The 12,798-nt window shown below is 59.9% G+C and overlaps 1 protein-coding gene across 1 annotated transcript; it reads left to right on the top strand.

Moving 5' to 3' along the window:
* Positions 1-8,692: 8,692 nt before the first annotated feature.
* LOC120658509 (probable LRR receptor-like serine/threonine-protein kinase At1g74360) lies at positions 8,693-12,781 on the top strand. Its single transcript, XM_039936759.1, has 2 exons — positions 8,693-9,180; positions 9,304-12,781. Exons 1-2 carry the CDS (start codon positions 9,135-9,137, stop codon positions 12,561-12,563), a joined length of 3,306 nt encoding a protein of 1,101 aa, XP_039792693.1. The 5' UTR covers positions 8,693-9,134; the 3' UTR covers positions 12,564-12,781.
* The last annotated feature ends 17 nt before the right edge of the window (positions 12,782-12,798 follow it).

Genomic DNA, 12,798 nt, shown 5'->3' with positions numbered 1-12,798 from the left:
GGGTCGAGCCTCGATCCACTTGGAGAATTTGTCGATTGCTACCAACAAGTGGGTGAAGCCCCCGGGCGCCCTCTGCAGCGGGCCGACGAGGTCCAGCCCCCACACGGCAAACAGCCACGTGATGGGGATGGTCTGCAGAGCGTGGGCCGGGAGGTGCGTCTTTCGAGCATAGAACTGGCAACCCTCGCACGTCCGCACGACGTCGGTGGCGTTGGCGACCGCGGTGGGCCAGTAAAAACCTTGTCGAAATGCGTTACCCACGAGGGTTCGTGGCGCGGCATAATGACCGCAGGTGCCAGTGTGGATGTCACGGATCAGCTCCTTGCCTTCGGGGATGGGGATGCATCGCTGCAAGACGCCCGAAGGACTGCGCTTGTACAGCTCGTCGTCGATTAGGGCGAAGGACTTGGCCCGCCTAGCGAGGCGCCGCGCCCGAGCGCGGTCCGAGGGTAGGACCCCTCGAATCATCCAGTCGAGGTACTGGGCGCGCCAATCTTGCGAAGTGGGGGCCTCGTCGATCTCCATTGCTTCGGCCTCGTCCGTGGAGGAGGTTTCGAAGTCAATACCCATGGGCTCGGCCTCGTCCGCCGGGGGGTTCCCGCCGAAGGGCCCGGTGTTCGAGGGGCCTGGCTCCGCCGGATCTTCGAATTCGACGGAGGGCTTGGTGATGTCGCGAGCGAAGATGTTCAGGGGGACGGTGGTCCGCCCCGACGCGATCTTGGCTTGTTCGTCGGCATCCTCGTTGTACTTGCGCGGGACATGATTGAGTTCTAGGCCGTCGAACTTGTCTTCGAGGCGGCGTACTGCTTTTGCAGTATGCCTCCATCTTCGGGTCGTGGCAGCTAGACTCCTTCATCACTTGGTCGATGATGAGTTGAGAGTCACCACATACGTCGAGGCATTTGACGCCAAGCTCGATGGCGATGCGGAGGCCACTGAGGAGGGCCTCGTACTCTGCCATATTGTTAGACGTAGGGAAGTGCAAGCGTATTACGTATCACATGTGATCTCCGAGGGGTGAGATGAAGATGAGGCCAGTGCCGGCGCCGGTTTTCATCACCGACCCATCGAAGTACACGGTCCAGCATTCAGCCTGGATTTGTGGTGGGGATAGCTGAGTGTCCGTCCACTCAGCCACGAAGTCAGCCAAGACTTGGGACTTGATCGCTTTGCGGGGGGGGGGGGGTAGGTGGGAGTTTCTCCCATCAGCTCCACGGACCATTTGGCAATTCTAACCTCGGCTTTCCTATTGCGGACTATCTCTCCCGGAGGGAAAGACGAGACCACGGTGACGGGATGGGCCTCGAAGTAGTGGCACTGCTTGCGCCGGGCCAAAACCACTGTGTATAGCAGCTTCTGAATCTGCGGATAGCGTGTCTTGGTTTCAGACAACACCTCGCTGATGTAGTACACCGGCTGTTGGATAGGTAGAGCATGGCCCTCCTCTTGTCTTTCGACAACGACCACCGCGCTGACCACTTGGGTCGTCGCGGCTACGTATAGATAGAGGGGCTCGCCATCCACGGTTGGCGTGAGAATGGGGGCATGAGTGAGCGATGCCTTCAACCTGTCAAGGGCTTCTTGAGCTTCGGGGGTCCACGTGAGGCGCTCGGTTTTCCTCAGGAGTCGATACAGGGGTAAGCCTTTCTCGCCGAGATGCGAGATGAATCGGCTAAGGGACGCTAGGCATCCCATGACCCTCTGTACCCCCTTTAGGTCTCGGATCGGTCCCATTCGAGTGATGGCCGAGACTTTGTCAGGGTTGGGTTCGATGCCCCACTGGGAGACAATGAAGCCCAAGAGTATGCCTCGAGGGACTCCGAACACGCACTTCTCGGGGTTGAGTTTTACCAATTTAGCCCTTAGGCAATCGAATGCGATCCTGAGATCGGCCACCAGGTCGTCCGCCTTCCTGGATTTTACAACGATGTCATCGACATATGCCTCTACGTTCCGCCCGAGATGGTCCCCGAAAACGTGGAGCATACACCGCTGATATGTAGCTCCGGCATTTCTGAGGCCAAAGGGCATCGTGACGTAGCAGTACATGCCAAAAGGCATGATAAAAGAAGTCACGAGCTGGTCGGACTCTTTCATCTTAATTTGATGGTAACCGGAGTAAGCATCACGAAAGGATAAAAGTTCGCATCCCGCAGTTGAATCTACGATTTGATCAATGCGTGGCAAAGGAAAGGGAACCTTCGGACATACTTTATTTAAACTAGTGTAGTCTACGCACATCCGCCAACTCCCATTCTTTTTCTTCACTAATACAGGATTAGCTAGCCACTCGAGATGGAATACTTCCTTGATGAATCCGACCGTCAGAAGTTTCTGCAGCTCCTCGCCGATCGCCCGGCGCTTGAGCTCATCGAAACGCCACAGGCGCTGCTTCACCGGCTTGGAGTTGGGTCGGATATCAAGGGAGTGCTCGGCGACCTCCCTCGGTATGCCAGGCATGTCTGAGGGGCTCCACGCAAATATGTCTGCATTGGCGCGGAGAAAGTCGATGAGCACCACTTCCTATTTGCTGTCGAGGGTGGCGCTGACCTGCAACGCCTTATCGTCGAAGGGATTCGGGTCGAGGGGCACCTTCTTGATACCCTCGGCAGGTTCGAAGCTTCCCACGTGTCAGTGCGTGGAGTCCAAGGCCTCGCTTGCCATTTTGTCGAGGGTGGCTGCGAGGGCCTCATCCTCCGCTTGAGCCTCTGTGTGCTCAACGCACTCGACATCGCACTCGTAGGCGTGCTCGAACGAAGAGCCGACGGTGATGACACCCTTCGGACCCGGCATCTTCAGCTTGAGGTAGGTGTAGTTGGGGATGGCCATGAACTTGGCGTAACAGGGACGACCAAGAATGGCATGATAGGATCCCCGAAACCCCACCACCTCAAAGGTGAGTACCTCCTTGCGGAAGTTGACTGTCGTGCCGAAGCAGACGGGTAGATCGATCTGGCCGAGGGGTTGGACTCGCCTCCCCAGCGCAACGCCATGAAATGGCGACTTGCTGGGGCGAAGCTTATTCAATCCAATCCCCATGAGCTCCAAGGTGTGGGCGTACATGATGTTGAGGCTGCTGCCTCCATCCATGAGCACCTTGGAGAAGCAGGTTTTGCCGATGATGGGGTCGACAACAAGCGGGTACCATCCCGGGTGTGGGACGTAGTCGGGGTGGTCTTCGCGGCCAAAAGAAATGGTGTCCTTCGACCAGTCGAGGTAGGATGGCGTGGCCTTGGTGACGGAGAAGACTTCCTGGCGCTCACGCTTGCGCTGCCGAGAGGTCATGTTCATCGTTGGTCCTCCAAAGATGAAGAAGGCGTTCTCCACTGGGGGGAACTCGTCATCTCCACCTTTGTCGCCAGCATCCTTTTTCTTGTCCTCGTCGCGATGCGGTTGTAGTACTTCTTGAGCAATTCGCACTGCTCGAGGGTGTGGTTGACCGAGCCCTTGTGGTAAGGGCACGACTTCTTGAGCATGTCATCGAATAGGCCGCCTCCCCCCTCGAGGGGGGCCTCGAGGTCCTTTGCGGTCCGGAGCGGCGACGAAGGCCTCGTCGATGTCTTCCGCCTGCCCCGGTCCACACTGGATTGGTGGGGCCTACTTCTTCCCTTTCCTCCCCCGCTTTTGTTTCTTGGCGGGGGCGTTGATCTTGGCGTTGCCGCCCTCTCCGGGCGCGTCTTCCTTGCGCTTGTTCAACTTGTCGTCGAAAATGGCACCAACTGCCTCCTCGCTGGCGGTGTAATCGGTGGCAGCGTCGAACAACTTGTTGGTGTTGGTGGGGCGGCTTCGCGCAAGCTCGTGCACCAGGTTCCTGCACGTCGTGCCCTCGAGGAAGGCGTTGATGACCACGACATGAGTGACGCTGGGGAGCTCGGTGCATTGCTTGGATAAGCGCCGCACGTAGTCGCACAAGGACTCATTAGGCTTCTGCCGACACCCTTTGAGGCCCCAGGAGTTCCCAGGGCGCACGTACATGCCCTGAAAGTTGCCCACGAAGATTTGGACCAAGTCGGCCCAGTTGTGGATCTGGTCCACGGGCAAGTGCTCGAGCCACGTTCGTGTGGCGTCAGCAAGATGAAGGGGAAGGTTGCGGATAATAACCGCGTCTTCCGTCGCATTGCCCAGCTGGCATGCTAGGCGGTAGTCGTTGAGCCAGGCTGCAGGATCGGTCTCGCCCGAGTACTTGACGAGGGTGGTGGGCTGTCGAAAGCGTGGGGAAAAGGAGCAGTTCGAATCTCCCGGCTGAACACCCAGGCGCCCGGAGGCTCCGGTGACTCGCCCCTGTCATGCTCGGTGTCGAAGCGTCCACCCCGTTGAGGGGTGTACTTCCTGCCGTTGATGATGTAGCGGGCGTCGCCATCGCCGGCATGCCCGCGCGTGTCATGGAGTCGCTCCCTTGCGGGAGCCTTTCCGATGCGGTCGTGCACCGAGGGTGCCTTCGCGTCACGTGCTACGGCTGCCTTTCCCTTCACTCCTGGTGGAGTGTGCACCGAAACCTCGTGGTCCTGGCGTGCAGTCCCACCGGGATGCTTCGGGACTATAGAGCGCATACGAGACGCAGAGCTCTCGGCGTGCTGCACAGCAGCTTGCTCGATGAGCGCCTGTGCCTCACGGCGCAGGTTGCGACCCGAAGTCGTCGACGGCTCGGGCATCGCTTGGAGTAGGTAGGCCGCAGCGACGAGTTTTTCGCCGGCCGTTTTCAGTTCCGGAGGCTTGTCGACGTTATCATCGGCTAGGATCCGCTCCCGGGCAATGCGTGCCGCTGCCTAGGCATGTGCGCTGTTGCTCGAGTGCGGTGCGCAGCTCCTGAGTCTACCGACGCTGCTCGTCGAGATTGGCTTGAAGCTCCTTGAGCTATGCAAGCTGTGCCTGCCGCGCCGCCGAGCTTGACGAATAAGAAGAGGCCGCAGCTGGCACCACCGATTGGTTTGCCTGCGCGTCTACCCCGCCGTTCCCATCATCACCCGGAGCGTTGTCCTCTTGCCCGTCCGCGAGCTCGACCATGAAGCACTCCCGGGCGGGATCGTAATCCCCCTCGCTGGAGTCCTCGGAGCAGGTGAGGTAGTAAGCCGCCACGAGCTGGAACGAGCGGAAAGCGTCGGGGTCGCGGACCCCGGAGTAGTCCTCGGCCTCCTCGGCAGTGAAGTTGTCCATGAAGAAGCTGATGTCTTCGGCTATCGAGCTCGCCGTCTCGGGGTAGGAGTCGTTAGGAGACGATGCATTGAGGTTGCGGATCGACAAGAGGTGATGACCCGGCAGATCCTCATACTCGGCGAAGTTGGTGCTGGATGAAGAGGCGTAGGAGGCAGCATTGCGCATCCCGATGGGGAAGGGCGACGCCGCAGTCGCGCCCCCTAGGAGGCACTAGGGCTGCAGTCGATGATGGTGCCGGCGTAGCTTGCACCGAAGCACGTGATGACGAAGCGGTGGCCCCGTCGACCGCGACGCTGAGCCGTGACATGGCAACCTCAACCCATGTGGGGGAGCTGAGGCGTGCCGCCTGGTGCCGCTCCATGCGCGCTTGTCGCGAGTGCTGACCCGAGCGCCTGTTGCGCCGGGCCGGTGAAGTCGGAGTGTCAGGGTTGCGTCTGGGCGAGAGGAGCTCCATGAGGTAACCGTTGCCGGTTGCTCTGAACTCAAGGCTCCCGAACCAGATCACGTATCCTGCTCGGAGCGGATCCGAGACGCCCATGGGGAATGGGTTGGATCTGCTCGCCATCCCTGGAGATCAAATGGGTACAAAAGAGAAAATGTCACGCAGCGCTCCCCTACCTGGCGCGCCAACTGTCGGTGTCCTGACCCGGCGGTCCGGACCCAACTAGTAATGTTGCTGCTTGTTTTCTCGTCCCAGATGTTGATGCAAGAGGCAACACAGTAATGCACGAGTTTATCCTGATTCCGGCCGCGGGGCCGTACGTCCAGTAAGGGGGTGTGCGAGGGCACTGTATTATCTTGCACCGAAGGTGCCTGTAGTAGGGAGTACAGGTGAGGCGAGAGATGGAGGGAACCTCCCAAGTCTCTGCTAGAGGAGAAGTTGATTGAGGCAAGAGCCAATATCGGAGGCTCAGTAGTGCTGAGTGTTGCGTACTATCGAATGGTCTGATTGCGCGACCCCCTTAAAGGATGCCCGCCTCCTCCTTTTATAGACGCAAGGAGGGACGGTGTACATGCACAGGGGGTCATGGAAGTCGTCGTCTTTTCCCCGAATCGCGGGGGGTGCAGTGGTCGAACACTGTGGGGCATGGCGTCGGGCGTGGCAGTTGTCCTGGGCATCGTCCTCGGCCTTGCGGAGATCGCGCCGGCGTCCTGACAGCCCCAGCAGGCGGCGTGGTCGTCGCTGTAGGGTGTACCGTCTTCCAGATGTGGCGTGGTGGCGTTGCGTGGGCCCTGCAGGCCAGGGTCTTGCGTATATATGTGCACCAACGGTAGTGGGGCACGTGGCGGTCCCGGCCCCCTGGTGGAGTACTAGCGCGTGCGCTAAGGGGGTCCGGGAGTCACGTGGAGGTTCCAGACCCCTCGAGGGGGGAGGTCCGGGCTTCCGGCTGCTAGTGCTGAGCATCCCTCCTTAGGGGACGCGTGACGACGCCGGACCCCTTCCCGAGCAGGGGACGGGTCCGGGGCCGTCGGTGTGGTGAGGTGGAGTCCGGACAGTAGGAATTGGCAGAATAGTAACGGGAACTGTGCCGAGCACGTCTCGTACCGCGTCGCGGGTTCCCACAGTGTTGCCACAGTGTCCGGCATGGCGGAGCAGTGACCGTAGTTGGCGGACGGGACTTCGGTCACAGCCACTGTGGGGAATGGTGGCCTGACGCCGTCTGTCCTGGGCGCTGTGGAGGAGTGGTTGGCATTTAATGCCTCCGTACGACGGGTCGGTGAGCGGAAGGGTTGTATGTCTCTTTCGTCGAGTGGTGGCCTCGAGCGAGACGGAGATGATTTGCCCCGCTCGAGGGTAGGTTCGCTACCCTCGAGCGAGGCGGAGACGATTCGCCTCCCCGAGGGTAGGCTCGCTACCCTCGAGCGAGGCGGAGACGCGGGGCGCGGTCGAGGGTCTCGATGGGAGCCCTCGAGCGAGACGGAGATCACCTCGCGGGTCCGAGGGGGTGCGGATGGGCCGCGTGCTGGGCTTCTTTGAGTCCTTTCCTTTCTTCCAGATTGAAAGGAGGTCGTAGACCTTCGTGGGCTCAGTTGTTTAATATGTGTTTGCGTTTTTAGGGTGATTTTAGTACCCCGATTAGGGTGCCCTAATCGTGGTCCCCGACAAGCAGCTATATACTCCGGCACTCCGCCATCATGCAAATGAACAGAGCACAGTTCCATCACGGATGTCCTGCTGCCTGTCCGACACCGACGACGACGCGCCCATCTAGGGACGGGATCCAACCGCCGGCCACCATTTGCTTTACGACGGCGGTCGTCGACCGGGCGCGGCGCGGCGCGCAGACGGGAATGTTCCCGGCCTGACGCCACTCCGTCTTGTCGGCGAGCGCGGCGCGTGTTACTGCCCCACTCGCCTTTGGCCTTGTTTGTTTGCATTTTGCATTTTTAAAAAGGAATTTTAATATTTAAAGTATTAAATATAGACTAATCACAAAACTAATTACAGATTTCGTCTGTAAACTACAAGACGAATCTAATGAGCCTAATTAATCCATCATCAGAGCATATGTACTATAGCAATTTAGTGTCTAATCATGTCTTAATTAGGCTCATTAGATTCGTCTCGCGATTTACAATCCATTTGTGTAATGCGATTTATTTTTCGACTATATTTAGTACACCATACAAGCAATTTAAAAAAAATTACATTGGGATCCGGGCCTTTCTATCATGCCGGGCGTCGGCATCATCATCGCCGCCCGCGTCTAGAAGCTTCACGGAGTTTGGGGCGGAATTGGACTGGGGCAATTTGCGGGCGCCTTCGATCGAGTGCCGGCGGGCGCACGCCTGCCACACGCATGCCGCGCCGGAGGCGTGCGCGCCTGCCCTTCTTCCTCCGCCGGCCGGGGGCCCGGACGGTTTCGGAGCAATTTGGACGCGAGACCGCCGCAGCGAAGAGGCCGGTCACAGTCGCCTTGGAGTTGGGCGTCGTCAACATGGGCGGCCGCCTTCACTTACCTGACCAGCAACGGAGGAGATACACACCCGTCGGCCGTCACGTGTGAAGTAGTACAGTAATTTCGAAGGCTCCGGCGTCTAGGTTCATGTTTGAAGGAAAAGCATGTGCCGTTAGGTTAGTAGACGTTTGGGCAGATTCCAACGGCAGTGGTAAGGAGACATTGGATGTTTTCCGGTGGCGCATGTAGAACTCGTTTAACATTCCATGGCACACATAGGATTCAGTAAAAAGGACTGGTCAAAATGCACTCCCAAGCCAAAACAACGATGAATAAAGATGATCAGTATTTTTTAAGGAGAGTACTTGATCATAGACAGTCTCTCGGTATTTTGTTAAGGTCAGCCGACTTGTAACACTAGCACTTCTCTTCCCCTTCAGCTGGCGTCACTGTCGATGTGTGATTTCTGACCGCGATGATAAGACAACTGCTTACCTCCATTCTTTCAGTTGAATAACCCAACTTGGGATTTAACAAAGTGTGAGAAAAACCACGCGTTGTGGTGACAAGTCCGGGCCTTACTCGGAACGATAAGCAAGGAGGCAAATTCAAAGACCACGACCCGAGCAGCCGGCAGAGCTCCCATCACCTCGTCTGCTCCCCGTGCAGTCAGCATTAGCGATTAAAAAAGGTTGGAAACCCTAACCCAAGCCACAGTTCCGCTTTGACGGACGCAGCGATGTGTTTCCACAGTCAAAGGCCAGGGCCGGCGGGAGCAACAGCAACAGCGACAGGCCAGTAGCTGGCGTGCCCGTCGCACCACATGCGAGCCCTCGCGCCATTAGATAACTTGCGATTAGCGCCCGAGATTTTGTCCCTCTGGTTACTTCATCTGTCCGTGAACAAGTGAAAGGCAAGAGGAGAAGCGGAGCGCGGGAGGTAGCCGGGGGCAAGAAGCAGAGAAGAAGAGACGCCGCAGCAGGCGCATGCCGAGGCCGCTCGCCGCTCGGTCCGTCGTCCCCGTCGCCGCCGGTGCATCCGATTCTGTTGGGTTTCTTCCATGATTCGGGACGCAAGGCCATGTCTCCTCTGTTCATCGGATTCCTCGGCTTACTCCTCGTCGCAGGTTAGGATTCCGCGCTCCGTGTGCCTCCCCTTGACCCCTCTTCTTGCTCTGTTTCGTTGCCCTGTTCATGGCGCGGGTGTCGAATTGCGCGAGTAACCGCGGCGATCGTGTCCCGTCTTGAAGGTGAGGTGGTGGCGATAGCCGGCGCGCAGGGCGGAAGCGGCAGCGCCAGCGGCGACAGGGAGGTGCTCGTCGAGCTCAAGCGCTTCCTGAAGGAGGCCAACAAGGTGAACCGCGGCGCCTACGACGCGTGGACGGAGACCGACGCGTCGCCGTGCGGGTGGCATGGCGTTGGCTGCGACGGCGGCGGCCGCGTCACGTCGCTGGACCTATCCGGCGCGAGCATCTCCGGCCCGGCGTTCGGCAACTTCTCGCGGCTGTCCGCGCTCGCCAGGCTCGACCTCTCCGACAACACCATCGGTGGCGCCGGCGACATCGGCCAATGCCGCGGCCTCGTGCACCTCAACCTCTCCCACAACCTCATCGGCGGCTCGCTGGACCTCTCCGGCCTGACCATGCTGCGGACGCTCGACGTGTCGGGGAACCGGCTCGTGGGCGGCGTCGCGGCGAACTTCACGGCGATTTGCGGCGACCTGGCCGTGTTCAACGTGTCCACCAATAGGCTCACCGGAAATATCACCGGCATGTTCGACGGCTGCGCCAGGCTCGAGTACGTCGACCTCAGCTCCAACAACTTCACCGGCGAGCTGTGGCCGGGCGTCGCGAGGTTCAGGCAGTTCAACGTCGCCGAGAATAAGCTCACCGGGAGCGTTCCGCCGGCCACGTTCCAGGACGGCTGCAAGCTCGAATCTCTGGACCTGTCAGCGAATAACCTGACTGGAAGCCTCCCGGACTCCATAGCCAAGTGCGCGAATCTGACGTACTTGTCGCTGTGGGGGAATGGCTTCAACGGCGCCATACCGGCCGGACTGGGCAAGCTCGCCGTGATCGAGACGATAATTCTCGGGAACAACACGTTCGACCGCCAGATACCGTCGGAGCTGATGAAGTGCAAGAAGCTTCAGTTCTTGGACATCAGCAGCAACCGCTTTGGTGGGGACGTGCAAGACACCTTTGGCAGGTTTGCAAGCTTGAGGTACCTTGTGCTGCACCACAACAACTACACTGGTGGCATCGTCAGCTCCGGCGTGCTCCGGCTACCGCTGCTGGCCAGGCTCGACCTCAGCTTCAACGATTTCTCCGGCGAGCTCCCTACAGAGTTGGCCGAGATGAAGAGCCTCAAGTACCTGATGCTTGCCAACAACCAATTCTCGGGCAGCATACCGCTGGCGTACGGCCGCCTCACCGAGCTCCAGGCGCTGGACCTGTCGCATAACAAGCTCTCCGGCGGGATACCGGCGACCGTTGGGAACTTGACGTCGCTTTTGTGGCTGATGCTCGCGGGGAACCAGCTCTCCGGAGAGATTCCGCCGGAAATTGGCAAATGCACCAGCTTGCTCTGGCTGAACCTGGCTGACAACGAGTTGAGCGGAAAGATCCCGCCGGAGATGGCAGCCATAGGGAGCAACCCCGGCCCTACATTCGCCAAGAACCGGGAAGAATATTCCACCGTGCTCGCCGGCTCCGGCGAGTGCCAGGCCATGAAGCGGTGGATCCCAGCGAGCTATCCCCCGTTCAGCTTCGTGTACTCGATCATGACGCGGGAGAACTGCCGCAGCATATGGGACCGAATCCTCAAGGGCTACGGCATCGTCCCCATCTGCACCAACTCCTCGTCGCCGGTGAGGTCCAACACAATCTCCGGATACGTGCAGCTGTCCAGTAACCGGCTGTCCGGAGAGATACCGCCGGAGATCGGGGCGATGCTGAACCTCAGTCTGCTCCACCTCGACAACAACCGGCTCGCCGGGCGGCTGCCGCCGGAGATCAGCCGGCTTCCGCTCGTCGTATTGAATGTCTCGAGGAACAACATCTCAGGCGCGATCCCGTCAGAGATCGGCCGCATTCGGTGCCTCGAGATGATGGACCTGTCCTACAACAACTTTTCCGGCGAGCTGCCGGGGAGCCTGAGCCAGCTCACGGAGCTGAACAGGTTCAACGTGTCCTACAACCCTCATCTTTCCGGCAACTTCCCCAACACCGGCCAGTTCGGCACCTTCGACGAGCAATCCTTCCTCGGCGACCCACTGATTTCATTCCAGCGAGGCGCCGGTAAGCAACCACGACCAGAAGTTGCGGATGTTCCAGCGGTTCGAGGGCGTGGAATGTCTCGAAGAACCATCGCGTGGTGGTTCATGTTCTCACTCGTCGTCGCCTTCGTCGCCGGCGCCTTGGTGTTTTTCCTGGTGAATCTTCGGGCGCGGTTCCCCGTGGACCAGGACCCGGACCCCGAGTCATTCTCGTGTGGGAACACCAAGTGCGGCTCCGGCAAGTGCTCGGTGCAGCTGTCAACTTCGTCGCCGCCGTCCGGGTCATCGTCATCGACCGCCGGGTGCTCCAACTCCTCAGAGGGGGTGAAGGTGTTCCAGCTGTGCAAGACGGCGTTCACCTACCGCGACATCGTGGCGGCCACGAGGAACTTCTCTGACGACCTGGTGATCGGGCGGGGCGGCTACGGCGTGGTGTACCGCGGCGTGCTCCCCGACGGCCGCACCGTGGCGGTCAAGAAGCTCGCCAGGGCGCGCGACGGCGACGGCGACGGCGAGCGCGAGTTCCGCGCCGAGATGGAGGTGCTCGCCGACCGGATGGGGTCGACGTGGCCGCACCCGAACCTCGTCGCGCTCTACGGGTGGTGCCTGTCCGGCTCTGCCAAGATCCTGGTCTACGAGCACCTCGACGGCGGCAACCTGGAGTCCCTGATCGGCGACACCGCCGCGTTCGGCTGGGCGCGGCGGCTGGACGCGGCGATCGGCGTGGCGCGGGCGCTCGTGTTCCTGCACCACGAGTGCCGCCCCGCGGTGGTGCACCGCGACGTGAAGGCCAGCAACGTGCTCCTGGACCGGGACGGCCGCGCCAAGGTGACGGACTTCGGGCTGGCCCGCGTGGTCCGCCCCGGCGACACGCACGTGAGCACGGTGGTCGCCGGGACCGTCGGGTACGTGGCCCCCGAGTACGGGCAGACGTGGCGCGCCACGACGAAGGGCGACGTGTACAGCTACGGCGTGCTCCTGATGGAGCTCGCCACGGGGCGGCGCGCCGTGGACGGCGGCGAGGAGGAGTGCCTGTTGGAGTGGGCCCGGCGGATGGCCAAGGAAGGGTGGCGGTCGGAGGAGGAGGCGGCCGGCACAGTGTCGTGGGAGCTCCTGATGCTGGGCATGCGGTGCACGGCCGACGCGCCGCAGGAGCGGCCCGACATGCCGGACGTGCTCGCCGCGCTGGTCGACGTCGCCGATTCCGCCAGCGTGCTACTCGAATTCACCTGACATCTTTGATCATTCTTTTCCCACACCTGTCTGTTCAAATTTGTTTGTTGTTTCTAGTTAGCTTTTCCCAATTGTTTTATGATGTGAATATCAGGTGTAGGAGACGAGAGGCAGTTTTGGTTGTTTAGGAAAAAAAAAAGACACGATCGCTGTACATTCCCACGCAGACAGCAAGAACCTGTTGATTGCAATGCAAAGCATCCTCTTTTCTGGTGTAATGTTGCTCTTACACCTC

This window comes from Panicum virgatum, chromosome 2N (genome assembly GCF_016808335.1).
Source record: "Panicum virgatum strain AP13 chromosome 2N, P.virgatum_v5, whole genome shotgun sequence".
NCBI lineage: Eukaryota > Viridiplantae > Streptophyta > Magnoliopsida > Poales > Poaceae > Panicum > Panicum virgatum.
This window is presented reverse-complemented; position numbering and strand designations above follow the sequence as displayed.

Bases quoted from the DNA above. Each gene is read 5' to 3' on its own strand.
- LOC120658509 (XM_039936759.1), top strand. From the start codon at position 9,135: ATGTCTCCTCTGTTCATCGGATTCCTCGGCTTACTCCTCGTCGCAG. The intron at 9,181-9,303 runs GTTAGGATTCCG...CCCGTCTTGAAG, and splicing joins CGGCTTACTCCTCGTCGCAG to GTGAGGTGGTGGCGATAGCC.